This window comes from Dromaius novaehollandiae, chromosome 2 (genome assembly GCF_036370855.1).
Source record: "Dromaius novaehollandiae isolate bDroNov1 chromosome 2, bDroNov1.hap1, whole genome shotgun sequence".
In the NCBI taxonomy this organism is placed as follows: domain Eukaryota; kingdom Metazoa; phylum Chordata; class Aves; order Casuariiformes; family Dromaiidae; genus Dromaius; species Dromaius novaehollandiae.
The window spans coordinates 53,360,233-53,388,107 of NC_088099.1; the positions used below are offsets into that span (position 1 = coordinate 53,360,233).

Here is a 27,875-nt window from a genome sequence, read left to right on the forward strand (position 1 = left end):
CTCCCCTTCCCATTTTCCTACCGCCTCCCGGCACGGCGGCTGCAGCTCGCCTTTTGACTCCCTGAGCTACATGTCAAGGCTTTTGCATCCCCTCCGCAGCCTTGTTTAACTGTGCTTGCCAGCGTGTTCGCCTCTTCTGGCAGGGAAGATGCTTTTGCCTTGAGGCAGCGCTGATTTTTCCCTGTCCTGTTTCCTGTTTTCCATCGGCCTCGGTGACTTGCCGGAGAGGAAGGAAGAGGCAGCGCATCGTTAAAATCCACCGGGTGCGTGGCGGGGCGGGGGGGGAAGGTGATGCTATTTCCCACCCTCCCGGAGGACGCCTGAATAAAGCACTGCCATAGCAACGGCCGTGGCGGCTCCCTAGATAAGGCGGGCAGGAGCACCCAGCGCCACCAGAAAGTTCTCGCGCCACCGAGCCCCACCGCCGCTCACACCCTCCCCACACCGCTCACCGCCTCGTAAGTACTCCAGCCATGCGCCTTCCCCGGCCCGGGGAGCGTCGTGCTGCCTTTTGCTTTGGTTTGCTTGCTTAGCAGCAAGGTTTGACCCGTGCTGGCAGATACCGTGTCCCCCATTGCCACTGGGGGCTTGCAGGAAAGGCCAGGTGTCCCCGCTCCTCGGGGAGCAGGCTGGCGCTGCTGCTGCATGGGGAAAGTTGGTGGGCGATGGAGCTGGGGTGCAACGTGTGGGACGGGGCCAGGAGGAGGAGAATGCCTTAGAGACAACGGTTTCCTCTAGCTTTAGTTGCTGGGATAGTTCACAAGCATTTTGCGCAAGCCATCAGAAGGGGGACGAATACCAGGACTTCTTTTCCCATGATAAAGGGGTGGTGGGTTTGCTCCCTGAGGCAATAATTAAGCAAGATTTTGTATTTCTAATTACCTCCAAAGAGAAAAACTTTGTGATCAGTATGTGTGCAAATGTATCTGGTACTTCTTTCATTGATCAAAGTTTTACTATTGTTTTTTCTTTACAAGTTGCTGGGAGATGGTGGGATTCAGTCCATAGTCCTACTTAGATTCTGAACTAGCCCCTAAAAGAGTAGTTTGTGAGAGGAAGTTTCTCCAAGACAATTCTGTGGGATCTCTGAATTCATCCAATTATTAGTAGCAAAAGTTTTGGGTGGAAGAAGACACCAGGATCAGGATTTTAAACACCTAAGTGTTACCTAAAAAGTTTTAAGTCTGCCTTAGAAAATAGAAATCAGACTAATCTGACAAGAATGCCTGAAAAGAACAACCTAGTGTTCAGCTAAAACTTTGAAGAAGCTTAGTCCAGGCAGTATAATGTGACTGTAACTAGAAAGAAGCCACTCTGGTAGAACAGCGTTAAACACATGGTGAAACTCCTACCGAGAAGTTTGCAATGCAATGCAACACCTAGACTTTCTTTTTGGGGAGCATCTGTTTTCTACTCTGACAGCAGAAATCATGTTGCCTTGCTTTTTTCCCAAGCTTTGCCCAGTAAGCAGTTGTAGCGGTGTTAGGATAGGATTGGGGTGTTGGTGAAGGACCCTGTTTGCCGGTGAGGGACCCAAGCCTGGCTCCCGAGCACGAGCAGAGGAGCCGAATGTGCCCGGGAGCTGCACCGTTCCCAGCAGAGCTGTTTCACCTGAGCTCTGCGACTGCAAGATGGGTGCAAGATTACTACACCCGAGTGGTGGTATCTTACACCCTCCTTACACATATGTAAATGACTCAGGGCAAAGAAACTGCCAACTCGGGAGCCTACAGAGGACACGCAACAGGGGCAAGGGCAGGCCTGATGTTCCGTTCCCCTCCTTGCTCAAGCAAGAGTATACCAAAGGGATAATTTGCCCCAGGCTGCCCATGACCTCTGTTATGCCTTTTCATGCCCCTTGCAAAAAAAAGAACTGGGGAAAAAGAGTGAGACACAGTTTCCCTCACCCTTTTACAAGGGATAGTTAGCCCTTCATAGTGGCAGTCTGACTGATGCAAGAACAGTACCATGCCATTTATAGCAAAGGTAAGATCATATTAAGTGCTCTTGGTCCAAGAGAAGGCAAGTACCTGGTAGCATACTGGTTTCTGTGGTAACATTTATTATCAGCCTACCAAAATAAATACTCATATTAAATCCAGATTCAGATTGCATACTGCCACCCAACAAAAGGATGTTCTCAGAGTACTTTTACTTAGATAGTGCCCATGACAACATTTCAAGATCTCTTCAACAACTATGCATGTACTACTGCAAACTAGTGTGTGCTTTTCTTGCAGATTTTGTTGATTGTAGGAACAAAGCAGTCCCCTGACCAAATGAAATATCCGTGTACTTATGGACAGCACTACATGGTCTGCTGAAGTCCTAAAAGGCACAATTTGTGCAGCCTGTGCAAAGGGTCAGTTTGCAAATTCCAAGTAGCCAGTGCCCCACAGATAAGAATAATCACCTGTTAATGGTTCCCTTCAGAACCAAATTGTCCCTTGGGTCTGCATACAAATATACATAGGAATCTAATTTCCATGCAGGGGACTGAATCCTACCACTATTCAAACCTTAGGGGCAGGCAAGAAATTCAGGTATAACCTTGCTCTATCCAAAGCCATTTCTATGCCCAGGTCAGGGTCAAATGAGAAGAGTTCAACACTTTAGGACAAGAGCTCAACTCTTCAGTTTTGTTCTCAAAGCTTTAGTGTTGTATCTTACAAGATAGATTTTTCTCATGAGATGTCATTTCAAGTTGGTTTAAATGCCACATGATCAGATGTCCTCAACAGATTTGCATCAGTTCGGGTAGAAATCTGTGAGAAGAGCTTTGCTGAGCGTCACCCTAAGTCCTAGCCTGATTACTTAAGGCAAATACCTATGTTAAAATAACTGCACATTGAAACAGCAAAACAAAACTCATTTCTCTGTCCATCTCTAGGCAATATATTTTTACCTAGTGGAACCCTGGAACTGGAACTGGTCACATTGGAGGACTTTTCAATGAAACCCTACAGTTTCAGCAAAGAAAGGAACCCTATTATTTGTGTGTGTGTGTGTGTGTGTGTGTGTGTGTGTGTGTGTGTGTGTGTGTGTGTTTGTGTGTTTCAAGACTATGTTAGTGTGTGGTAGGAACTGTGCATCTCTTGTGCCCAGATACTTATGCTAGCATTTTAATTGCACACATACAGCAAATAAAAATTCAGGCCAAAAATGACTGGCAGCATTTTGGAGTGCTTTCTTTAAGCTACCCAGAAATCCATCAATAGCGAAGGTGATAGTTTGAAACTGAAAAGTTCAGATATTTTCCATTTGACTCCCCAGGTCTTACAAGTGTATGTGCCCAGGGGAGTCCTGCTATCACACAACGACTCTGCATGTGAGCGAATCCTTATGAGGATGAAGTAGTTTTAATAACCTATGCTTTTCAGCATGCCTTATCCTTCCTTACTCTTCTCTGTCTGTAAGTAGAGCCAATCCTATTTAATGCTGAATGCTTTTGCAAAAATAAACGAACTGGACTGGCAAAACTAGAACTCATTTGTGGCCAGCTTTAGGGAAGCATTTAGGGCATCTCCATCAGCTCTATCTTTTCCCAGAAGTGAGAGACTCCAGGTGACTCCACTGAGCACACATCTCTGTGGGAGAGGCTTGCACAGCCAAGCTGTATTGTGCAAAAGTCTCAGACTAAATGACTATTGAATCCTAATTCGTATGGAAAAATCTATATCCATTTCAGAAGATGTCTCCTGCTGAGTGTGATTTAGAGCTCCACTGTAAGCATTAAAGTTGCCTGAAGGATAAATGTGGCTTATTATGTCAAGAGATGTAACAGTGTGCAAAAAAGAAAATCCTGGTCCATCATGTAAATTGCAGGCATTACCTATCAAGGTGACCAACTGCTGCAGACAGGATGCACTGGGTTACCATGAAGACTAGTAGGAAAAGAGCTGCACTTAACACTCAAATCTGAGAATGTGCTTCCATTTGTAAAGGCATACTAATGCGTTCATACAGTTACTGCAACATTCTTCCACTCCACATGTAACATTATTGGGGAATCTGTTTCTTCAGTGTCGGGAATCGATTTTAGTGGTTTGGGAAAGTACCATTACAGTGCTCACATACATCACCTTCGCATTTGAATGAGAAATTTGTGCATAATGTACAGTGACAGGATATAATATCACTAACACTTTCTTATATCATATGCACTGTATATAGAATCAAGTTACCAAAACTGTTATATCAAGTTTCATGATATATTCTGGCAATCTTACTGTTTTATTATTCTTTTGTCACATAGATAGTTGAAACTTGCAGTGTGGAAATACATTTGTAAGCAAGGCAATGCAAGGCAGGGCAAAATTTTTAAAAAATAGAGTCTGAAGTTAGGCTATAAAGCCCTGGTTTAAAGCATTGAAGATGCCAAGGGGTAGGCACCTGTGACGATGGAAATATAAAGACAGATCTAAGAGATTTCTTTTAGGATACTATTTTTCAAAGTAATGTGTTAAGAAAGAGTAATTAAGCCAGCCTCTTATACTCTACATATATCAATCCTAGACAACGCCTCTTTATAAAGCTTAATTTTCATTAGGTGAAGTAACTCAATGAAACAACTTGGTGAAATCAAACCAAAATTAATCAGATTCCAAAGGCATTTCCAGTCAGGATATGTTACCACCAATGCTACAATTAAATTTTACTATCCCCAGCTTTTTTGGATTGAGACCTGTTCAAAAGAGTCCATAGTCTGAAATGGTGTCACTGGTTTTACTGAAAACATTCTAAACAAGGTAATCTTTAGAAAAGAACATTCTTCCCACAATCATGATATGTAGCTAACAGCTGGAGTGCATTCATCAAATCCTCTAAAATCAAATGGCGCTGAAGATATAAAACAGTTTCTCCCTGAAATCATAAAATGTAGTGTGAGCCTTCATGTGGCAAGTTAAGTTTATCTTTTCAATTTTGATTGTTATATTTTAAAAGATAGCTCTAGCTGGTTTATACAGTTGATAAATAGAGCAATCATATCACACTTAGATGCATTCAAAGATTTCTTTACGCAGGGTCTTCCTAAGTAGAAGATACTTTTTCTCCCCCCCACCCCAGAAAGGCTATTGAAGTTTCCAGGCAAAACAACTAGTCAACACAGATGTGAGGCTGGACTGGGCCAATACTGCAGTGAGCAGCCAGAGGTTCCACCTCTGATCCAGGCCTGATTCAGCATTTATAGAATTTTACAAATTTTTGTGACTTTTGAATACTGAAGGGCATGGTAGTTAATCCCATAAGTACACTATGAATCAATGTTTCTGACCTTTATTGCTGTAAACCAGTGCTGCTCCATTTACTTTGAAGTCACTAGAGTTTAGGACAATTTTTTCCATCTCCTGAAAAATAAGCTGAATGTATGAGTATGACTTTGACCTTTCATATTTTGTCTGCTAAATATTTATGGGACAGGATTTTGCCTCAGGGTTAATTGATCTTTGTATAGATTCAAGTTTAGTCATTAAAAATGAGGTTAACCACCCTACGGTTCTGTTTTTTATTGACCAACAACCACTATGATTTAAGGATAAATAATATAGGTAAATTCTTTACCTCCAGAAAGATAAAATGAACTCCTACAGTACAGTCGCTCTTCTATTCTTTCTTCTCCTTTGATTCTTCCTATCCTCCCTTTCCCCATTTTTCTCTGATTCCCTTTTCTTCCACCATTCTCTTTTATTAACCTTTCTTTCTCTACTTCCCTTTCCTTCTTCCTGTTTTCTCCCATTTCTGTCCTTCTTCTCCTATTAACTTTGTGTCCTGCTTTTTCCTCTTCGTAATTCCCTTCCTCCTCCATACCAAGAAATCCCAGCTTGCTCTTATTCCCCCAAAATGGAGAATAGAGATGGCTACTAAGAAACGGTATCACAGCTGTTGCTGCCTGAAGGGAGATACCCAGATCCATCAGGATGCACCTTAAGATCAAAGGTTTTTTTTTTTCCTATAACACTGCACTATTATTCTGATGGGTTTCTGCTAAGTGACGGCAGAAATTATTGGTAGTAAAAAATGGTCTAATCTCCCTCTCCTTGTGACAGCGGAATGAGCCCAAAGTGGGTAAATTCTGCATCAAATCTCAGCCTGCCTGGTGCTGGGGGAGCTCAGGTCAGAGGCTGGGGGCCAAGCCTCGTGCCAGTTATAAGTAACCAAGGATTAAAAACAAAGCCTGAAGCCCCAAGTGCAATCCACTGAGACCTGCAGAATACAGGTGCATAAACAACTTTGAGAAACTGGTCCTGCATGCTTCTACCAAGGTGATGTGTACGTCACGCTGGCTCTGGGGTCTGCAGTCACCTGCCACCTTTCAGAGTCAGCACTCACACCTGGGTCTGCAAAGGTATCCGGGCTCTTTTAGAGGGGCTGGAGTTAAAAGACTAACTAAGCAGCATTTGTCATTAAAGTTAGATTGAGTGATAGATGCCAAATACAACCCTTTTAGTTTAAAACTGAGAAAAAATGGAGAAGAAAATCAGAACAAAATATCTTGCTTTCTAGTACTTACTTCGTGCATGTGAGCACTATCTATATGGTCAAAGTCAGTATTCTTCTGTAGAGTTACTGTATTTCTTGTGCTTGTGTGGGTTGCTTACAGCAATGTAGGTGGAAAAATGGGATGTTGCCTGTGTGTAGCCAAGGCAGTGAATGAATTTATCTCTTAAAATGCTTGAAAAAAATCAGGCCAACAGACCGCATGGCAAAGAGCAGCTGGAAGACAGGAACTTCTCATGATCTGACTAGCAAGTGGATATATAATACCAACATGTCAGTTTCATGTCATAGTGCCTTTATTTTTTTTTTTTTTTTGGCTGTTGTAGCTTCCAAGAAAAAAAAAAACATTTCAATGATGTCAACAGAATATGTTCAGCCACTTGATATCCCAGAAGACAGACTGGACAAGCGAGATTCACACTGTAACCATTTAGGTAAGTGTTATTAGATGATGTCATTGCAGTAATTAGAGAGGTGTTATCTTTACATCATTAGGTCCCGTCCAGTGGCTGTTTTTCCCCTCCAGCAGTACAACTGCGGCCTCATGAAACCCGATAGATTACACCTTCTGGTGACACTTCTGATGCCAGATGGAAAGGCAAAGAATGTTTTTGCTGCACATAAATATTAGCTGAAGCTCAAGAAAGAAGTTTATTAAAGAGGAGAAAAGAAAAAAGAGTCATTGTTCTTTTCCTGGTAGAAAAAGTAGAGCAGTTTCATCATTTATACCACAATAAACTGAAAGATAGGGTATAGCTGAGCCTTCCCTGAACACATAGTCCATACGCAATTTCAAAAAAGATTTCAAATACCCCCTTTGCTCACACTGGGACGGCATTCCAAACACCCTTCCCCCTTTACTGTCAAGCTGTTTCCTTCCCTGAAGCTACTTTGTACATAGCTTTTGCACTGAGAGTACCAGAGGCATCTTTGCTCTGCCATGCTCCCAAATACCAGACTTCATGACTTGATAGATGTGCTTCTTGCATATTCATGGTACTTGCCTCTGCTTCAGATGATATTGCTTCACTCTAGCCTTGCAAAATTGTCATAAGGATTTACCAACCTAGAAGCAAGAATCTGCTTGCTCGTTATCCTTGTGACAGCAATAATGAAACACAAATACAATTTCAGAAAAGTATCTCACCTCAGGCAAGCAGAATTTTATAAACTTCATTTATCCAGCTTACAAGGAAGGTGTCTTAGTCCTGCTTTAGCCCCGCAGCATTGCTAGCCAAAGGCACCATTTCTTTAACTGCTGTCAGTGCACCTAATAAAAATAATTGTTCCATAAAACTGCTTATTTAAAACAAACAGGAATTTGGGTAGAATTAGTCCCATCGTACAGGCAAGAAACTGAGGCACTGAGAGATTAAGTGACTTCACCAAGACCATACAGGAAGTCTGCAAAGGCTAAAAAAAAGAATCCCCATCTTCCAGGGAATTAACCCTGAGGTCATGCTTCCTGCTTCTCATCCACAGACTTACAGCTGTGTTATATAGCGTGAGTGAGCCTGGGACCAGGTCCCTATGGGCAAAAAGTTTGGAGTTGGAGGGGAGGGGAGAGAATGATGAAGCCAAACAAGTGACATTTAAGAAATCAAAGCTTTGGTTTGTGTGATGATACTAATGACAGGCTAGACTTAACATTTTCAGCTTGCCTAAGTACCCAGAAATGCAGATCCCTGCAGAAAAACTATGCCGACCATCTAAGCCATCTGAGTCAAGTCTTGTTTTAAAGGAAAATCAAAAATCCAGTGTAACATTATGTAAATCAAAAGTGAATACTGACTGCTCAGCAGCTCTGGAAGTAAGGCCAACTCTTGAAGTGAACAATATGTGGCTTGGTTTACCAGTGCCTCAGGCTGGCCCCATATGTACAAATCTTCCCTTCATAAAAGTGCCCTTGTAACTCTTCAAGACACAGACCCACACAGCTGGAGATGAACAAAACAGTCATGGTCACGGGATCTCTGCACGATGGTAGCCTTCCCTCCGCCATGTAAGACATAGCCACACACAATTTTCTTCCTCTTTTTTTTACATCTATTACTTACAAAGACTAAGTCCCTTGGATCTCATTTGTTATGACATAGTTATACTGACTTTCTATTCAGGAGTTGTTTCTCCATTGGCATTTTAATCTACTTGGATGAAAGCAGTATTATTAAAACTTTTCTTTTCACTATCTGTTTTATTATTTCCCTTCCGTTTCAATTTCCATTCATCTTTTCTTGTATGCAGAAGATCTTTCAGAGCAGCTGATAAAGAGCTGTGACCTCAAAAAGAAACCAAGAAAAGGTAAAACTATCCAGGCCTCCCAAAACACTGAACAGGAGCAAAAAAAGCCAAGGAGAAAAGATACACCAGCATTACACACCCCACCACCCCTATCAGGTGAGCAATTTGACTTCAAAAATTCAAATTCGGTTCAGTGGACTGAATCTGGACAAAGGTCCAGAGATCCCTTATTTATTTATATCCATTTGGAAGTGAACAAGAAAACTCAGCTATCCTACATGCATCTGGGAAGGCAGGCTAACAGAGAGACTGACTTTCTCAAAAGCCTTCATTTTTAGACAAACAGAGTTCTCACACAATCTGTAAATACCGAGGTTGGTGTGTGCATGCTTCTGAAAAAAAATCCTCCCTTATAGCTCACATTCTCATTGCCTTTATGTGGCAAATGATGTATGTTTATCTCTACCAGCTGAGCTGCAGCAGGCATCCACATTCAATCCAAAATCAAAAAGGATCCAATTCTTGTACATTCTTGTGCAACTTGTGCCCCGTGCTCGGTGGGAGGCAAGGCTGGGAGTGAGCACAGAGGTGCACAAGCTGGCTGCCAGTTGTTCCTCTGGAAAGATCCAGGGCTCTTGTGCATATGGGCACTCTGGCAAAGGGTGGGTGCTTCAGGAAGCCAGAAACCACCAGAGCGACAAAGAGACTCTTTGTAGGATGCTTTCTGCTGCTGTGCATCTACAGACCTCTGAAGTCTGAGTGCCAAATGCCACCAACCTGGGGAATGGAAGGGTGAGCAGGAGACTGCCAATGAAACTTGATGATCTCCCAAGTGTCCCCTGTCTGTGCTGGGGAATAAATGTTTATCACTTCTCTCTGCTAGCAAGCAGTCCTCGCTGTGCTCTCTGGGGAGGGAGCAGTGTTCTTGTACCAAGTGCATTGCGTTTTCCCATGCTACGCGTACACAGAGGAGTTAGCTGGCAACTGCCTGCACAGTCGCCTGCGTATCTTCAATGGCTCACACTTACCAAGCGAAAAACAAACAGTTGGTCTTTTCCAATATGTGTAATCCAGATGTTGAACTCAACACCTTACACATTTGACTCTATTTAGCTTTCACACGTATACATCTGTGAACATTTCTCTCTTAGGGAAGAGTGGCCTAGAGGCTGGAGAGTTGCATTTTTTGCCTGAAGTATCCATTTCATGAAGACAGTCTCATTTCTGTGTGGTCACATTGCTTGAGCATTCATATGATTAAACAACTTTGATAAGATGTTTATCCTTCTGGAATACAAGACTGCATTCGTCTTCGCCATCATTTCTGATGGGTTGCAGTTTAGTCCACTAGGTACCAGCAGAAACCAGCTGGCTTAACAGCATCATTGACTATAGCCTACAGGATATAATTTACATAGAGGAAATGTACACTGTTGCAAACACTAAAGAGTAGGTACACCATACAAAGCACTCATGCTGTGTAAACAAGGCTGAAGAAGTATTGCTTTTATTCTTCTCTGCAGGCATACTTTCAGACTTTTCTGATAACCTGCTGAAAAGGTATGGTATCACAGAGAAACCACAGAGGGAGAGAGAGAGTCCAGGCTCTCAGATTACCGAACTTGAACAGAAGAAGCCCAGGAGAAAAGACACACCTGCAATACACATCCCACCCATTATAACAGGTAAGAAACTTAGCTAAAGATACTCCAAAGAGGAAGGCCACAGTGGCTAGTGTCAGAAGTATGATCAGGAAGGAGGTTGTCTGTCCATCCCACTTAGCAATTCTTGCTAAGCTGGACCTGCTAGTTCAGAGTATATAATAGCAGTAGTGGCTTATGGAAAGCCTCAGCCATATCCCCTCCACCAGCTGCAGGGATGAGATGGGCGGAAGAGAAGACATTATGTCAGCTGATTACCTCATGATCAAGTAGGTGATCCTACTTTTGTGTAAGTAAGTCCAGATATTGCACTGCTTTTCAAACTTGAGCACATATGAACTTTTAGGTCACCAGCACTACCTTAGCTCACACTGCATGAAATATACTAGGTAAACTTGTCCTGATGAACCTCCTGTTAACTCCACAGTCCCTTACACGCACTGAGGAAACCAAGCTGTGATGAACTACGAGTTAATAGCATGTTAAAGACTGTTCTGTGCTTCTGGCAAAATGCAGAGTGCAGCAGCTAATTTGTTCAATGGCCATATGGATTCAGGCACCCTACAATCCTTTATTTGTTGAGTTTCCCACACGCCTATATCAAAAAGGAGCCTCAAGTCATCAGTGAAGGTCTTTGGAGATGTAAAGACCTGTGCGTTAATTACTACTGATAGCCAGGGATGCAAGAAAAATTGCAAGTTTGCCTGCTATATACAACTGTTTCCAGATCACAGGATGGAGCAAAAAATGAACAAAGGAAAGAAAGAAAACAAACAAACTCCAGATCCAAAACTTGTATAAAGTGCCTCATAAAGCAGCTTCTGGGAAGGAACATATCTGGCAATTTTTCTATACCTTCTTATTGTGGCCCTGAGTCATGAAAGAAGCACAAGTTTAAACTTTGCACGTATGTACAGATTCAGCTGCGAAAACATAACTGGAAAATGCTGTTCCCTTAAGAACCTCTAGCGTGAACCAGTTCTGCTGTGAGCTGGCTAGTCTTAGGCACTACTGAACACACTACATGAAAAGGTTCCTGAGACAAATCCTTTGGTCCTGATTGACTATAGAACAGTTGAGTATAATTGTCTCTCCACCTCCACAAACATGTGTAAGTTACTTTTTTTCATATTAGCAGCCTTATATTAGTCAATATGGGGCTCCCAAGAGCAAAGAGGAGCATGACTGAGGTTGCCAGAGCAGGGCAGTAAGCACAGCGCATACAAATGCCTTGCAAACTGATCTGCCCAAGCAAAACACATTTTTTACACCCTCACTGAACTCAAGCATCCCAGTGGCTTGCAGAATTAGAGCTGCTGTAAGTGAGTCACTGGAATCCTGGTCTGATCACTTGCTGGGAGAAATTAAATCGATTATATGACTTGTTAGCCCAAGTGCAAATGCGCCAGTTTGGAATATTTAATATAGAACATTGATAATGAACTGCTTGTATAATTGCTGAAGGAAATTATCCGGACAAAAATTTCACATGATAAATAAATTAGGTGGAAAAAAAACTGAGGTCTTTCAGGGATCAGTTCAGAAGCAGAAGCAGAGGCAAAGTTTGTCAAATCATTTGTAAGAAGGCCTGTGTCTTATACTTCAGGCCTACCCTGCATTGTATATGGGAAGAGAGTTGAGACATCATTTTGGTCGGTTCTAAAATACTCCAAGAATAGTTGCCTTTGGCCATTTGTAGCACTTTTGAAGATGTTATGTGTCCCTTGGACCTCAGCATATATGCAGAGAAGGGGAATCTGGAAGTGAAACATGTTTGACGACAGAAATCAGAGATGAAATGTGTGACTGCAGCTGAGACATGTTTGACTCTTTTTTGGTTTAAATGTGATTGTTGCTTAACGGGATGCAGCAAGGATGGATTATCTCCTTGACATGGCTCTACAAAGTTCTGGTTGGATTAACATCTAGTCACTTATTGCTTTGTTTATCTAGCCTTAATTATCTCGAGTAGATAGCTAAGGGAGAAAGAAGAATCATTTTAATGATCTTCACTTCTTGCATCCCTTGAAGGCTTCCTCTTAATCTCTGAATAATTTTCAAAGGAAAAAGAAGCTAATATAAGTTATATGTTAACAGAAACATGTTATTAGAAACCCCAAATGAACTGGTAGTCAAAAAACACAAAAGAGAAGAGCAAAAAAAAGAAAAGAAAAAAAAAACAGTGACCTTCAAATGTGTGACAAAATTCAAAGCACCAGCATTTGTTTGGGGGAAATTATAAAAACTAATGCATTTTTCAATTAAATGACTCTTTCTAACCTACTGGTGTAGTGACTTTCCAGCAGTCAGCATGGACTCCATCAAAGCAGCCTGCTAGATGCTGCCTTGCTCTGCAGACAGCTTTTCCACATCCTATTTTCTGACTCCATTTTCTAAAGATTGATTCCCTCTGACAGACTTGTATCAGCATCAAAGCAGCCTAGGAGTTTGAATGCCTGAATTTGATTCCCTCCCTACTTCAAGGATGCGTATTTTCTTTTCAAGGTACACACCAACATACAGATTTCTGCTGTTTAGAAGTTGGCGGCAGTGGGTCCATGACTTGCCATGAGAAAGTGACTCATTGTGGCTGAGGGCTAGTCCAATATTTACTATTTGTTTACTTTCAGGGTTATCCCATCAGGCAGCAGACAGAAAATAAACAGACTGAGCTCTTGTGGAACTGCTGTGCAAAATAGCATCTGAATTATAGACTCGGAGACCTGAGAAGCCCCGGCAGGGCTACATGCGCTAAATAAATATGAAAAGGCCTTTCTGTCCCTGTTTCCCTGTTAGTGGTGTTGCTGTAGGAAGAAGCATATCGGGGCCACATGTATCCCTTGTGTCCTCTTGTTGAGTATTGCTGCGGTTTTTACCATTTCACCTTCTGATTCCTCCCAAATGCTGCTGTTCCAGATGTATTATAAACAATATTAAAAAAAAAAAAACCCAACACCCAACTTAATTGTTTGCAATAACAGAGCTTAATTACTAGATTATCTTTTTAAGCAGCTGTCCACACAAGTCATTTTGTTGTAAATGTAGATAAAAATGGCTGCTGCATTATCTCTCTCCATTTTGACCAGCTGGTTTTGAGCACTTGGGGACTGTCTCTTTCCTTCTTGGGTGGCCGGAGGCTCTCTCTACCACAAATAAAAATAAAACAATTAAAAAAAAGAAGTCAAAAAGGAAACATAAAGTGACCAGAATCACATGTATCTACTGGGCCGCATGACCCAAGTGAGAAGTAGAATCAGTTTTACGCTCTGGTAGAGAACAGGTATAAATGGGAAACTGAGGTATAGAAAGGTGGCTGCTAAATTAAGATCCGTACATTATTGTCTGAAGGATCTCTCTGTAGCCTACAGAAGGAGACTAGGAAAATTTGTTCCTTAGCCAAGTTAAATAGCACAGTATGAGTGTCACAAAACCCTCCCCTACAAGGACTGTACTTGTAAATGTATTCAGGCATCAAACTCTTACTAAAGTGCCCCAGATACCATTGTGCCACGTGTATACAAAAGAGGCAAGGGATAGAGATCTCCTTTAGCGGCCAGGTCTCCTTCAGTCAGCCAACACCTTGGTCTTTTTATGGGATTTAAAAAAGACAAATTGTAATCATGACTCTGATGTCTTTTCCCCCCTCACATGACACTAAATGATTTAAATCAGATCCACTGCCTGCACTCTGACCTGGAACACTCTTTATTGCCATACCCACTTAGCAATGTATTCAATTACCTGAAGTATTTCTAAGAGCTCTTTAGGCTTGTGGGTTTGAGCAAGAATGTAAATACCTGTGTAAATATGGGAACATGCTGCCTAAAATGTGGCTAGTTAGAGTTTCTCAATCAGATCAGAGATAACTAGTAAAACATGATTTCAAACCCTCATCCTTCTCCATGCTCTAGAAAACCAATTAAAACAGCTCCTTCAGTGCTACCCCCCCCTTTCAGTGAAAGTCTCTGAGTAATTAGAGCAAGCACAGCAGTTTATCATTGCCTCTTCCCCCTTTCCTGTGCAGGGGATGTGACGAGTGCCACGTCATTCTTCCAACCCAGCTGCAGGGGTGATCTGTAGACAGGCAAGTGCAGCTAGTGCAGTCTTGGAGGTGTTCTGAGAGGTCTAGATCTGGGTGGCACCTGGAAACAGTTGACTTAAAGCCAACTTTTTCTTCTGCCCATATCTCAGCTTCCTAATACCAGTTCTCATGTCTCTGTGAACCTTTGGGGTCCCAGTCTCTAGCTAAAAATTTCCAGTATTTGTAAATTCAGTTGTAAAAATATGACTACATTGTACTTCCATACTGCTTTCTTTAGTCAGATGTCTTGGCAGATATTAATAGAACAATCTACCAATCCTTAGAACATATCTGGGAGATGAACTGCTTTTCATAATTCCAACATTCTGCTTACTCCTCTAAACCAAAAATTCCCAAACTAAATTCAATAAAGCACACTTTGTCTAAAAATGGTCAGTGGCATCCTATCAAAGAAAATACTCTTTTTCTAGTGTTATAGAAATAATTCTAGTTAAGGCATCCCATTTATATCCCCTTTCTACCATTTGACATTAAATGGTTGATGTTAAAGTCCATGAAGTTGCTAATGGTCCGTGATCCAGAAAGTGAAGAACCTACAACTCTAGGCTACAACTCTGTCCTCTTCTGAGCTTTGAATCTTGAACACTGTTGGAAACCTTTGGAGTCCATCATTTAGCAAAATTATTTGTTGATAATGATGCATAGTCTTGCTGGGGGACCTCAGCTTGGCTGCTGCATTGCAGCTGTCTCTAGCATCTGCTCTGTGAGGGCAATTTTGAGTGCTACAATTAGGAAATCAGAACAACTTAAATATACTTTTCCTTCAATGCTCTTTAATTTAAATAAAAGTGATAAGACAAGATCATAAAGCGCAACACAGCTTCATTTAGCTTGCATTCCTTGTCTTATTCCTGAGTTTACCCAAAAGCTAGGTTAGCTCTCTCATCAAAGACCCATTGTAGCTTTACATTTTAAGAATATCTTACTTGAGCTAAGGTAAAGGGAGTGTTTTCCTTGTTCCCAAATGCTCCATGAACGAGAAAAAAAAATAGCCAAAGACAAAAGGAATAGAAATTTGTTTATATTTTTTGTTATACATGAGTAGAAGTCTAGATGGGGAACATTTACTTCCATCTCCAAAAAACCCACATCATTCTCAGCAGTTAACAATAGTGCTTACTCACTCACTCAATAGCTGTTCAGGTTGCTACTCAAACAAATGCAGTCCTTTGTGTTTCAAAATAATGTTCATTCACTCCTTTCAGTTTACTTCACAGTCTCACTGAAACCAGCTAGTTCATGAAAACTGCATATAGATAAAGCAGGAGCTTCAATGGAGGGCAGTATAGGTTAACATTTTCCTTAGTTCATCACCTCTTGAAAAGACTCCAAAGCTGAAGAAAATCTTCCTGTGTGGTATTGCTCTATTTTCAGACTTCATGAAGTCTGAAAGCCTTCACTGTGTAAGAGTTTTCAATGCAGAAAGAAGCAAAACAGGTTGGTTTGACAGAACAACTCAGCTGGTTAGCACAGACTAAGAGCAAACAGTAGGAGACAGAATTAGAGAGGGATTTCATTGGTCTCAACTCAATGGTTACCCTCATCCTGTTTTTAGACTATATTAATCTCCAGGCCAAGGAAGGTGGGCATAAAACATATCTTAGAGGTCAGTTGCTTTATACTACAAACAGGCCAAAACAACACAATTAGTTAAAATGGGGATCAAGAAGAACACTTGCCTATCCAAACTATTGGCCTCACTTAGCTTTATTAGTTAATTTTTTAATAAAGTGATTAGTTATAATAATTGGTGTATCATGATATCACATAAAAGCCTCAAGGTCCACCAAAAGAGGTGGACTTACTGTTTTAAGTATGATATAGATATAGATATACTTGTGGACAATATGGTCCATAATATAACTAGATAATAGGGAAAGACTTTGGAAGAAGGAAATACTTATACCTGGAAACATATGCCACATAGCACATCTGCAGCTGATGAGCCAGCTTTCTTAAATCGTCATCCCATGCTTTAACTGTGAAATCAAACTTCCTTTCAATATTATGTCATATCATTCTCCAGCGCTTTCACAACAGAGGTGAAGTCTTATGAATTATTCTTCTTCTCACTTCACAGGATGGCTACACTTCGAAGCATGTTCAGATCCCAAACCTCAATAATTCATATACTGGCTCAAAGTCTTTAGTGTACAAATCTGTTATAACACTGATCTCTATTTCTGTTCCTTTTGCAATTTATTGATACCATATAACATCAGTGGGAATCACACTTGGCATGTGGTATTCTAATATTTGTCTCTTTTAGCATCTGCACTGGCAAGATCTAAGTAACATTGCTATATACCTACAGAAAAGAATCGTGCATACACTTTTTCACACAGACTGGCTCAGTCACATAGGTTAATTACAGTGTTTATTTCATCATGCAAGCACTTTCCTTTTTTTAACTTCCCAAACCCTTTTAACAAACACTTCTCGAAAGAAACTTCAATGTCTCTGCTTTCACAGGTAGCTGAAGTATGCTGGATGTAAGACTGACTAATAATTTTAGCTAACAGTGTAGTGATCCAAATCTAGTTCACTAAATATCAGGGGAGTGATTTGCCAAAGTAAATGAAGAGTAATTCCCATGATGTCTGAAAAGCTATATTAGGGTCAAACTATTAGAGAGGACAGAAAAGTTTTCCTTAACCTGATTTTTTCCTAAAGAAATAATATTTTAAACTAACTCATTTTTTTCTTTCTCTCCCCTTCTCTCACCTCTTTTTTTTTTTTTTTTTTTTTTTTGGTCCGTTTTTAAGGCACTAAGCTGCTTACAGAAGAAAAGCAAACAGTGATTATGGAAGATGAAGAAAAGGATGGAGACACAATCCCCAGTTAAGATTATAGCAATATCTCCAATAATGTAATGTAAATAATAATTCTGGGTCATTTGAAGTGGCAGCACATAGAGAAAAAAGCCCATTCATTTTTATAAATAATAGTTTTCTTAAGTATGCACTTGAATTTAAATTATCTTCAAGTGCTTATCTGCATCTCATGAAATCCCAGGAAGCAGCACAGGAGGCGACAGAAAATTCATTTACACATGAGACTGGAAGGATTCCCCTGGTTTACTAAGAGCAGCTTTCCAGGACTTTTGTCTACAGGGATTCCACCTCAGACCAAATCTAGTTATATGAATAGCATAGTGATAAGGGTTAATGCAAATGGCACTGCTGACCCAGTGTAGCTGGCACTAGATACCAGAGTGGACAGTAGCATAGGGCAGTGCATTTTCTGACCATTCTTTCTTGGTTATGCAGGCTGTGCTTGTACTGTGTTGAGGTACAAGCTTGGCTCTTCCTTCTCCTCCCTCCTGTTCCCCTGGGATGTAGAACATCAACTAAAGACTCCAAATTGTATTTTTCTCCTGACTTTTCACCTCATTAGTGCAGCTTTTTTCCGCCAGAATAATGTTGACTGCAGTGAAAATTCCCACACGCAAAACTGAAGCGATAGACAGAGAGTGTGGGAGAGAAGGAATCAAGTCTAGAGTTCCTGAAATGCAAAGCAAACACTTCTTGTGCCTGTATCTGCTCATAACTTTGTTTGTAAGGAGAAAACGGCAGATTTATTGTAGTATGAAAACTTAAAGCTAAGGGCCATCGACACTGACACATCAAACAAAACACAGGGCAGAGCCCTCAGAAAGGAAACATACTGGAAGTGCAACATTTGCCTGTTGTACCAGTATCGTCTGTTGATTTTTTTTTCTTTCAAAGGTTTTATTCCTAGGCTGGTGAAAGATGGATGAGTTGGATAGCTGATCCTTTTACTCCACATGTTTTCTTTTGATATGTGTTTTTTAAATGCAGTCCTAGCTTGTCAGTTAGGAGGAGCTGTAAAGATTGAAAATCACAGTGGAGGATTCAGAATTGAGTAAAAGGAACAGCATTACTCAATGGCATATGCGTACTGCAAGATGAAACAGCATTATGCTTCTTTTCTAATAACTTAATTCATTGATTCAACCAAGAATTGTTCTCAAAGCTAGCTATAGTCTTCAGCATTTGTGCAGAGGTGGGTACCTGTAGAATATTATACAAAATAGGTAGGACTGGGTAGTTTTCTGCTTACCTTAATAGCTCTGTATGCTAGATGGAGCAGCACTGCCAGCTGGATCCTTAGGGACCTCAGCACAGAGGTTAAAGATTATCTAACCTGGCAGACTGAATTCAGTCATTTTTTTAACACCCTTAGGCAGACAGCTGAGGAACACACTAGCTAGGACTTCATCTGCCACAGTGACTGACCCAGCATCTTTCATAAGAATGCAGTCCATTCACAAATGTTCAGCTTTGAGATGTAACCAGCAAGCTTATAATAAATGATGATATACTAAAGCATACAACAGACTAGATATATTATTATGGGATGTCTGATAGCGAGAAGGTGTACTTTTTATTCTGTTAGTTTATTGGTGAGACAAGATAGTATTTAAAATAGAGCCAATAAATATTTCAAATAATAACATTCATGTAAAGAAAACAATAAAGTATGTCACAGCAAGTATCTGATAGGAATATAGACACAGTCTATAACTATGAGCCAATTCACTGTGGAATTTTTAGTTTTTGCAATTGGAAGCTACAATTCCATATCCATATAATTTCCTTTCAAGCAGGCACTGAGGTGTTAGAAGCTTTATTCCATGTCTGTCACCTATGCCATGTCTTTAGGAACCAGACTTTTTTTGACGGACAGTATTTCTCACACCTTGAATGCCCTTCTCCCTGTCAACTGAGTTTCATTTGGATCTCACCCAAATAACTCAAAGAAAGTTCAATGATTAAATACAGAATTACTCACAGGACATGAAGTGGGGAAAAAAGTTGCTCAGAGGCCAGCTCAGCACCATGTATTCAGGGATTCAAATAATGAATAGAAACAGAGTAAAGACATACGCTGTGTTGCTGCTGTGAAAGAAGGCCCATAGCATAAGAGACTCCCTATACTCTTCTTGAGTGCCAAGGGACTATGACAGCAATTTGCCTTTATGTAAGAGATGCAATTTTTTAAGGTGGAATGAAGAATTATGTTGCTGCTGTAAGAAAATAAATGTCAGGCTTGAGTTAGTCAAAGAAGATATTCATATATTTACACATGACAGCTCACACTAGCTAACAAACTGAATGAGCTGAAAAATCAGTCTCTTCTGCACTTGTGAACAAAAACCTTGATGTATCCTTTTCTGCAGGAAGATTTAATACAATTTCAGCTTGCAAGAAAAATACCAAACCTTATTATTATTATCATCCTTACAGTCACCACTCTAAACTTGTCTCTCTGCAAAAAAAAAAAAGGGGGGGAGTTCCCAGAGTTTATTATCTCCTGGCCGAACTCGTTCCTGCTTGAATTATATTGATATCAACTGAGCTGTAGCTGAGCCGGTGAATCTCAGCTGAGCCTCTGTGCTGCTAAAAGAGCTTTAGTACCATACAGAAGCTTCTGCATAGTGTGAAGGAAATAAATATAGTACTCACCTAAGGCAATCAGCCTCCGCTTCTGCACTGATGTGAGAAGTGAGGAGGAGAACAGAAAAAAATATGCATAACATGCAAAGACAGCGGCCGTCCTGTAGGAACTAGTACAAACAGCATCAATAAAAGCAGTATTCATGCTAGGTCTTTTCAAGATCCTTCTGCAGACCAGAACTTTCCTCTGATGTGAAGATGCTTCAGAGAAGTTGTGCAGCCTGGGCACTCTTACAGGTCTCAGGAGATGCCCACACCATTTCTCCCAGCCAACAGCTCTCCATGGCCTTGCTGAGCACAGTGCTCTACTCTTCAGATTACAGTGCTCGTGACTCTACTGGGAGCAGTCCAGTCTGGTTGCCCCAGGACTCTGGAGACTCACTGGAGATGCCTCAAGGAGCATAAAGCCTCAGGTACACCCCCAAAGCATCTTACCACCTTGTTACCTGAGCATCATGGCTCAGCTTAATTTCAAATGCACATTTCAGTGCAATCTGAGCCTAGATTTCCTAGTGATGTTGGGTGAATATTTTCAGCACAAAATACAGCAAGAGTGAGAGTGTAGAGTCCTGAAAAGATTGAAAGATTGAAAAGAACATCAACGATAGATTAGGCATGAAAATGTACATGTTTAGACATGAAGGCGCTTAACAAAAGAAGGCAGGAGCACAAATAGGATGTGACTGACTTCATTGCTCTGAAGATGATATTTTTTTCAAAGGCTGGGGAATGCTGACACAGGTTAATATGAAAAATATACATCACACTTTAAGCCTACCAACAGCACTATATGTCCTTTTCTGAAGAGGAATTACAGTCCTACTGACACCTCTGATGGCTCAGTGGCCTAATTTACTATCTCCTTATAGATCAACTTGAAGCCCAGCCATAAAAATGCCACAATATACATTATTTGCTGCAGTTCATTTAAAATTGCATATTCATATCTTGGCAATTAGGCATTTACTGTTTTTCCACCCAGGAGCAACTTGAGCAACTAGAAAATCATTTTTCAGTTGGTCAATTTAGTACATGGGGGCTTTTGCAGTGTTCCTGGGAAACAATTTGTTGTATTGCTTCTCAAAACTTTCATCTGCCTCATTGCATTCAGTGAAAGTGTTTAAATGTTACTTTATTTGGGAATAAGATCTGATTTGAAAAATCTTATAAACACCCACCATTCCTTCCCCCAAAACAATGCTTTTAGGTCTTGCAGAATCCTGTGTGGGCTGTACACTGGTGTGAATGCAGGCTTTTTTATTGTCCTTCAAGCTCTGAACTCTCTGAGACCATATATTGCCCAAATTGCAGGAAATGCTCTCTTAGACAAACATCCGGAGTTTGTGCAGTCTGGGGCAGAAATACTTTTGTCTCAAGTGTTCCCAAAAATTTCCCTCTGGCCATTACAGTGAAAACACAAGGTTGTAGAAAACCGAACTATGGCTTTTCATCTGGCAAGCTCCAAGTATTAGCAGTGTAAGAGGCCATATATTCTGGAGCACCACTTGTCTGAGGTGCTGGTAGCAAATTCAGTCCTTGCTTCCCGCTGCCAACTATCTCCACTAGGAGAAGGGGGCAAAGCACCTGGCACACTGCTGATGGAAACAAAAAGCTCAGAAACATTTCTGTAGCACTGTTAGGATTTAGGATGCTGCAGATCACTTAGATTGAGGTGACTACACACAGGCATTGACTACTATGGGGTCTTAGTTCCTGGCTTACATTCAGACACCTGCATTTAGCTGGAATTGAACCCCAACCTAGAAGTCTGCACTGCACAGGGCAACCAGCTCGACACTTCAGGGAATGAAATGCTCCAATCATTGAATAAAAGACTGGGAGATTGTTAATGGCTAATATTTTTAGAGTGAAATCTGGGTCAGCTTCTACCTAGAAACCAAGGGACCGTTTTCCATTTGCGACAGAGTTGGGACAATGGAGATTTAAAGGCTTGTGCTTTAGTGACATTCAACTAAGGATTGCAGTAAGCCCATCACATATCTGAAGGAGATGTTATTAGCCCTACTGTACTGCTAGACATGAGGTCCACAGGGTAAGTGTTCTACCAAGCTAAGCAACAGCAGAAACAAATACAAACCAACATTCATGGCGCTACCACTAACCCGCTAATACTTACTATCCTCACAAATAAAGCAGCATTTGCTTGCATTGCGTTTAGGAACATTTACACTGAAATTTTGTCTAGTTGAAATTTTGTCTGGTTGAAATTTTGTCTGTCTTACTGGTTAATAAATAGACAATCATAAAGGTCTGATCACCTAAAGTAATAGGTGGGTCTAGATATCATAATTAATTTTCTTCTTCCATGTCCTATGCTATTGCCCTCTTTGGTCATGCATGTAAAAAAACTTTCAAGAGCACACAAACTTTAAAGATTGCTTTTTGTAAACGTGATTTCACAGTATTCTTATGTGCAGAGACATGCCCAGCAGTTGCATCTACAAGTGAAAAATCAAAAATGCAGGCCAGTGAAGCACATTAGAAGTTTTGGCTTCTCACTTGTACTTAACTAAGCTCATAAACTCATCTTATTCTGTAACTTACATCCCCTAAAAAGCCATGGGCCTTTTACAGTGAGGTTGTGCAAACAGAAATTTCAATATTCTGGAAATGGAGCATGTGTAGCTCTATGAATACAAGGAGTGAACATTAAAAAACATTTTCCACTTCATGATACTGGCTCCTAGTCCTGCAGCAGAATCCATATCAGTCTGTCTGGCTCAGGTGCTATGAAGAGAAGCTTAAATCCCTATACCTGACAAGCTCAAGAGCCTTGAAAAGATAGGAGTTGGACAGATAGGATGAGAAGAAACAAAACTAGAAAGCACATTCCAGAAATGAGGGAGTCCCTTGTGATGGGTTACTTGTGTTCATTCTTATATAAGAGAAGATGCTGAATAGATGATCATGATACACTCTACCTCAAGCTTGGGAAGTCCCAAACCGTCCAGACCTTTCTAGACTTCAGATTAGTTTTTAGGCCCTCCAGGTGGTCTTAGGGTCATGTATTTCTGCATTCTGTTTAGCTTGAAGAAGAGAAGGCTCAGGAGGATCTTCTCAATGTATATAAATACCTGATGGGAGGAAGTAAAGAAGACAGAACCAGACTCTTCTTAGTGATGCCTAGAGATAGGACAAGAGGCCCTGGGCACAAATTTAAATACAGGAAATTCCAGTTACATACAAGGAAAAATGTTTTTTTACTGTGAGGGTGGCCAAATACTGTCTGCCCAGAGAGGTTGTGGTGTCTCCATCCTTGGAGATACGCAAAACCCAACTAGACATGGTACTGAGAAACCTGCTACTGAGAAACCTGCTTTAGCTGAACCTCTTTTGAGCAGGGGGGTTGGACTAGACAACTCCAGAGATCCCTTCCAACCTCAGAAACTCATTGATTCTGTGACTATTATTCAAGATACACACCAAGGTAGCTGCTTAGCAAAGCTCATCAGGTCTGCGAGAGGCAAGGAGAAAAGAGTTAAGGATAGAGGGAGGAGTACATGGAAAAAGAGTGAAGGATCAGGCTGAAGGACAAATGCTGGCTACACATCTGAGGAGCTGATCTGAACAACAGACCTGAACAAGAAGGAGAAAGGAGGTGAGGATACAGCCTGTGAAGAAACAAATTTGCCCCATGAACCCAGCTGTCTGCCTCATGACTGAAACAATATGAAAGACTCATTTATGACCTGCTAGCCACTGTTCTTCCTTCCTCCCTTCTCCTCTTCCTCTTCTCATACCTGTTCCTCACTGCTGCAATTGTCCATGAAGGATTTTGGAGCCAATCTTCCCTTCCAATCCATGTTTGTGGATTAGAAATACACACAATATAAGGAATGAATACTAAAAGGTCTCTCTATGCCCCACTCAGTGTAGATTTGAGCATTCCAATTTTTAATTCAGGCTTCAATCCTTTACTTAAAAAATAAAGTAACTCCCTCCAGGAAAACAGAGCACAAGATTTTCTTACCACAGCAAAGCCATCCAGTGATTAGAGCAAAAACTCAAGTCAAAACTGGACTAAACAGAAAAAAAGCGCTAAATTTGCAAGTGTTGACAGTTGCAACATATAATTCATAAAAAATCTAAACTGCATCATGAGTGTTAGATCATCAGACTTTCCAAGAGGGATGGATTACTCAGACTTATGCTGGAAGCATAGTCTATGGTGGAAGCAAGTGGTTAACTCAGAAATCATTAATGTAAAAAACATTGATTGCCTTACAAAGCCAGACCTCCCTCACATAACACAGATTTCATTTGTGAACTTCCTACTTGGAAAATCTCCCCTCGATGTACGCTAGATGTCAGTGTTGGATTGAGACGATGATCCCATCTGCTCCCTGAAGTAGCTCAGTGCATCAGGCTGGATGCCATTAGTACAACTAGCTTTGCTTAGGAATTATTTTTCTGAAGTGCCCACCATGAAACAGCCTGCACAATTGCCCTCTCTCCCCCACTTTGAAATATTTTAATTGGGCCTACAGCCAGAGACTTTGAAAAAGGGAGGAGATATCTTAAGATATCTTTGCAATACCAATGAACATCAGCATAAATCTCCAGCAAAGGGGACTCTAATAGCAACACAACACAGGACTTGGCTGCAGAAGAATGTGAGCAAAGAGGATGCTGATCAGAACTAGATTAAATTCTTAGTAATGACAAACAGTCCCCATGAAAACTTCAGGTATATTATTTCATTTCTCTGTGTCTTGATTACACAGCAGTAAAAGCAAGATGACAATTTTTCTCTGCTTCATGGCATAGGGGAGAGAACGCAGAGGGAGAGCAAGGAAAAAAAAAATCACTCACGTTAGATGTTTGTGACACAAAAGCAATAACCCCACTTAATTGTCAGCAATAAAAAAGGAGGAAAAGAAGTTCTGGTTCCTTTTACCTATTTGGATGGCTCAGTGACCTGAACCAGTGCTGGCCACTCATATAGAGAATAGTCAGGTAGGATTATGATAGGTAAATTGTTAACCAAAGGTGTCCTAAAGAGAAGGAAATGACACAGACAGAAAATGTGTTTGGAAGAACAGTATAATTTGGCTTGTCTATACAGCCTATTCATGTAAAACATTTCAGGGTATTTTACAGGCACAATATAGCTCTCTGGGAATTCCTAGAGCTAAATCGCATTTCATAAATAGAAGGCTTTAAAGTGCATTTCTCTTTACATTTGGTTTAGGTAGCTGGGCAGCCTAGTAGCTGGAGTCCCAAGTGCTGATGGCGTTCAAGGATGATGATACAAAAATCAAGTTCGTAGTAAGACGATTGGACAAAAATCACCGATACAGCATTATGTCAGAACACTTGACCAGCTGTATGCTGCATTCACCTGTTTTATGGAGATTTCTAGCAAAATACTGCAAAATGCTATAGGACCTTAGGGCAAGTGCACATAGAATCGCAGCAGTCCTTTCTAACAGAGCAAGGGGCACTTGTAACATTCCCCAGCTGTCTTCATACAACAGCCAGCCTTGATTTTAATATATTTTTCATAGAGCAATGTTATATATATTGACTGTAGCAGTTTTGACATTGGATGTAGTTACAGATCTGTGGTATATAATAGGCAAGTAAATCTACTTGTAGAAAATATAAAGAATAGAATTAGTACATACAAGAATAAATATATTATAACAGAGAAGAGTCAATATACTTTTTATAGGAAAAATGATGCCTCACAAATCTTTTAGAGTTCCTTGGAGGAGCATATAACCATTTGCAGTTTTTTCCAAAAAGATAGGTGACAAGAAAAAAACAAGCAGGGCACAAAAAGAAAGGATATAAAGGAAAAAAAAAAGTTTACTTTAGTGTAATCATCAAAGCCACCGGTTCAGTGTTGGTAAGTGCAGAACAATGCAGATAAGGAGAGACAACCCTGACCCCGTATCTGTTGATGGGCTATAAATAAATCAGCAATCATTACTGATAATTCTACAGAAATTACTACTCAGTGACCAAGGACAATACAACTTAAAAAATTATTTGGAAAGGCATGAAAGGTAAAACAGAAAATGCTATAACATTATTTTAGAAATTGCTGGTATGTCCACATCTTGAGTACTGTGCACAGTTCTGGTCCTCTCCTTTCAAAAACAGATTAAAAAAATGAAAAAAGAAAAGATACAGAGAAGAGTAGCAAAGATCAAAAGTAGAGTAGGTTTCCTTGTGAGGAGAGAGCAACAGCACAGGATTCAGCAGCTTGGAAAGAGAGAGCTGAGGTGGTATATAAATCACCAGGGGCTTGGAAAAATCAAATAGGGAGTTACTCGCCTCTGTTTCTCACAGTGTAAGATCCAGGGGCAACAAGAACTTTTTCACAGAGGGCAAGTTTAGCTGTGAAACTCAGTTCCATGGGACACTGTGTGTACCAAAGGAATACATGGGAATGAAACCACATAAATTAATGCCAAAAAAGACAATCAATGGCATTAAACTTTCAATAGGGATCATGCAAGACATATATTAATGCTGTGCTATGTCTTCTTTTTCCTAATGGGTGAAATGAGAGGACTCTTCTTAATCCATTTTCCTGCCTTCATCCTCCTGAACATCTGTTGCATTAAAACAGGAGACCATTTATTCTCAATGCAGTTAGGTAAGGCAAAACTTTCTCATGCTATCAGACACAGGAATTGTTGTCTCACCTCTGTTAGGCAGAAGGTCACATTGAGAACACCATAAGGAGCCCAACTATCTATGAAAATGTTGACTTTCTTAATTTGATGGGAGATAGTGGTATGCAATTATTATTTTTTTGAACAAGAGATCAGTATTTTAGTATTAAGCAGACATATGCTCCAATAATAAGAAGATTATTGAAAGCAGTTCTAGCAGAAGTGTCCATTATATCATCTGGTTAAATCATACAATCTCTTATATCTTGAATTACACCTGCTGCACAATGCAGTATGGCCTGTGCAAGGATTACACAGTGTCCTCCATCCAACTTTGAGAAATGTCATTCCAGAAGATGCCTCTTAATTTCCTCTGCTATTTCCTATTCCAGTTCTGGGAAATATGCTGGATCTTTTTCATCCTTCCCCTTTGGTCAAGCAGCTTATATCTCACTGGATGTTCCTCAGATTTCTTCTGAAAGGCTGGGAAATAGGTTCCTGAGCTATGAGTAGGCCTCCTGAAGTGACGAAGCTGAGGTTTGATGGCTGGCAGTGATAAAGCAAGAACAACGATGGTTACCATGTCTACCATTCACTCGCTGGTGGACAAGAAATGAATTTGTCAGAAGCTCTGTACATCCCACTCAGTACAGCCTGTCTGTGTAAAGGAGGGTTTCTCAGCCTGTAAGCCAGGACTCTTTTGAGTTAATGGGTGGTTACAAAGTGTTAGAAAAAGCTTCAGGGAAAAAAAGTGTGAAAATGTGTATTATAAAAAATACATAAATCTCTAGAACAAAAAAAAAGATGTCTCCAAAATTGAAATCTAGGCAATCAGGCACTTCAAAATGCTTAATCTTGAAATTATGCTCTTATTAAGGCCTCCCAGAGGATCATACCAACACAGGTGAATCCAAAGGAACATTCACAAGGTTAAGAAACAACAGTTTAGACAGAAGAGGAAAGGACCAAAAAGTCTAAACAAAGAAACAACTAACCTATCTACCCATAGTTAGCTGAGTACTTGGCTGTTTTCAAACTAGCACTGAACAAGAGATTAGCTTGAGGCAGTAAGTCTGGACTGAGACTGCAGTTTCCCCAGAATTCAGGATCAGTTGGATTTGATTTTTGTACATGACTTATCAGTAAACTGCAGGCCATTGTGAAAGTCACACATGGGCTATGTATGACTGACTATTCTCAGCTTTTAGAGTGTGGCTATTTGAATCTATGTCTTACTTTACTACAT

At 40.6% G+C, this 27,875-nt stretch overlaps 1 protein-coding gene across 2 annotated transcripts; it reads left to right on the plus strand.

Moving 5' to 3' along the window:
- PPP1R17 (protein phosphatase 1 regulatory subunit 17) lies at positions 1-27,875 on the plus strand. 2 transcript variants are annotated; one of them, XM_026100749.2, is made up of 6 exons: positions 1-458; positions 3,274-3,412; positions 6,825-6,932; positions 8,743-8,895; positions 10,263-10,424; positions 17,268-27,875. In XM_026100749.2, exons 2-6 carry the CDS (start codon positions 3,370-3,372, stop codon positions 17,345-17,347), a joined length of 546 nt encoding a protein of 181 aa, XP_025956534.1. In that variant the 5' UTR covers positions 1-458; positions 3,274-3,369; the 3' UTR covers positions 17,348-27,875. The 2 variants fall into 2 exon arrangements, with proteins under 2 accessions (XP_025956534.1, XP_025956535.1); XM_026100750.2 differs by lacking the exon at positions 3,274-3,412 and having other exon boundaries at positions 3-458.